Here is a 2,297-nt window from a genome sequence, read left to right as displayed (position 1 = left end):
GGTTAGCCATCATAATATGCCATAAATTACTGTGATATACATTAAATGTGTATGAATTTGAATTTTGTTATCGATTCTCATCCAATCAGCAGCCTTGTGACTGAAATTATTGAAGTTCATGTTATCGTAAGTTTTCACTTAAGTAAGTTAGTTTAAGTTGGTTTCTGGCAACGCTATTAAAATTAACCTTAACATTAACATTAGACTTAAAATTAATCGTAACTTTAAGAAGTTTCTGACCACGGGCCCCAGGGCCGTAGCACAAGAACATCACGGGAAATTATCGCGCGTAGCAATGGTGAGAAACAGTCGGAAACGGGCGAGTAGTGTCGCTTAAACGCAGTTTTCCCACACTTCATGTAAAGTGACATAATGTTTCTAGGTAGAAATGAAAAAAAACACCATCAAGAACACCCCTGCCAATTTTAAAGGGCCTACCCCCACATTTACGAAAATGACATAGGTCTCAATCTGGACATCATCTCTATCCTTGAACCGCCTCGGCTGCTCCAGCTGCGGCTGTTGCTGCTGCTGCTGCTGCTGGTGGTGGTGGTGCTGCTGCTATTGCTGCTGCCGCTGGTGCGGCTGCTGCTGCCGCGGTTGCAGCTGCTCCTGCCGCTGCTGCTGCTGGTGCTGCTGCTGCTGCTCTAGCTGCGGCTGTTGCTGCTGCCATTGCTCCTGCCGCTGCTGCTGGTGCTGCTGGTGCTGCTACTGCTGCTCTAGCTGCGGCTGTTGCTGCTGCTGCCGCGGTTGCGGCTGCTGCTGCTGCTGCTGCTGCGCTTGTGGGACAGGTCCAGTTAACTTGTGAAGTGAGGTCTTGCAGTTGTCTTCTAAAGTCCTAAAAAAATGAGAGAGAGAAAGCGAGAGAGAGAGAGAGCGAGGTGGGAGAGAGAGAGGGAGAGAGAGCGAGAGAGAGGGAGAGAGAGGGAGAGAGAGGGAGAGAGAGTGCGAGAGAGTGAGAGAGAGTGAGAGAGAGAGAGCGCGCGAGGTGGGAGAGAGAGAGCGAGAGAGAGCGAGAGAGAGGGAGAGAGAGTGAGAGAGAGCGAGGGGGAGGGGGAGACGCGAGATATTAATTATTCTAAATAATATGATTTCTTATAGTTATACATATGAGCCGCAGAGGCAGCAGCAGCAGCAACCACAACGAAAACAAACTGACATCGTTTCAGAAATGAGGTATGTAACCATCTTGATACATTGATTTGCAATCTTGATCAATGATCTTCTGGATACCTGTCAGAAGGAGCAGCATATGGTTATCACATATGGTTTTTGGCTGAGTAAAAGGTGTAAACCAGTGCCACCATACTCACTATTGCTTTTCCATTGAGCAAGGTACTTTATCCATATTTGCATAGAGTGGGAGGAGTTATTCAGGGATATCACAGCTATATATTAAATAAAGTACAGAAAATTATCCTGCATGTATATAAGTATATATATACATAATTAACTATATTTCAGACGTGCCTTTCCTTACTACAAGAGGTTTGCAGGCACAGTGAAATCAACCCCCAAACGCCGACCAAAATCATCATGCAGACAAATGCATTTTAAGCTTTGCTGCTTAGCAACTAATGAGGAATTTAGCCCAGACAAGGAAGAGGAATGTCTTCTTGCCAAAGCTGGTTTGGGTAAATATACATGAAATGTGTTTTGAAATGTAATACCTGGTAGCTATAGGAAGAGATGTCCATGAGTTATACCTATAGCCAGTTGTAAACAGATGCTATTGACTGTAGGCCTACATTATTTTGCATTTGTTTTGGGCTATGATGGGAATTCGAGTATCTGTGGATTCCTATTCATATATATCTGCCATTTCTCCACTTGCAACATGCAGGATTACAGTTACCACGGTTTTGCCACAGATTACGGTAGGCACATACACCATATTTTTCGCATACAGATATTTTCGCGAATTCAGACTTGACGGACAATTTCGCGAGTGGTTAATTTCGCGGTCGGTGAATTATGAAATATTCGATATTATTCAGTATTAATTATTCGCGTGTTGGTTTGTTCGCTGTCGGGGACGTGTTCACGAAATTCGCGAAAATTAAACCATCGTGGAATATACAGTGTATGCAGTAGATCAGACTTAAATTAATGACGGCCTTAAATCCATGTCATTTCTAGCATATTTTTTCAACAAATCACTGTAGAAACGTAACAAAACAAGGAAATAATTAAAGGGACAGTAGCCTCTAGGATTTTACTGCATACAACTGTACTTACTGTATAACAAATTGTCTATACCCACATGTATTTGTCACCAGATACTTAATTAATTATTT

The 2,297-nt window shown here is 43.1% G+C and overlaps 1 protein-coding gene across 2 annotated transcripts in view; it reads left to right on the top strand.

The window, feature by feature from the left end:
* The first annotated feature begins 277 nt into the window (after window positions 1-277).
* The window catches only part of LOC106815334, a 3,411-nt gene continuing 1,391 nt past the window's right edge, over window positions 278-2,297 (top strand). Inside the window, exons 1-3 of one of the 2 annotated variants that reach the window (XM_014819778.1) lie at window positions 278-298; window positions 1,102-1,176; window positions 1,465-1,634. In XM_014819778.1, coding sequence (XP_014675264.1) covers window positions 1,172-1,176; window positions 1,465-1,634 — 175 coding nt within the window. In that variant the 5' untranslated portion in view covers window positions 278-298; window positions 1,102-1,171. Of the gene's footprint in view, window positions 299-1,099; window positions 1,177-1,464; window positions 1,635-2,297 lie in introns of those variants that run through there. The other variant, XR_001394733.1, reaches the window with a different exon arrangement.

The sequence above is a fragment of the Priapulus caudatus genome, unplaced genomic scaffold, assembly GCF_000485595.1.
Source record: "Priapulus caudatus unplaced genomic scaffold, Priapulus_caudatus-5.0.1 Scaffold1091, whole genome shotgun sequence".
In the NCBI taxonomy this organism is placed as follows: Eukaryota; Metazoa; Priapulida; class Priapulimorpha; order Priapulimorphida; family Priapulidae; genus Priapulus; species Priapulus caudatus.
Note: the sequence above shows the minus strand (reverse complement) of the source record. Positions and strands in the feature narration are given on the sequence as shown.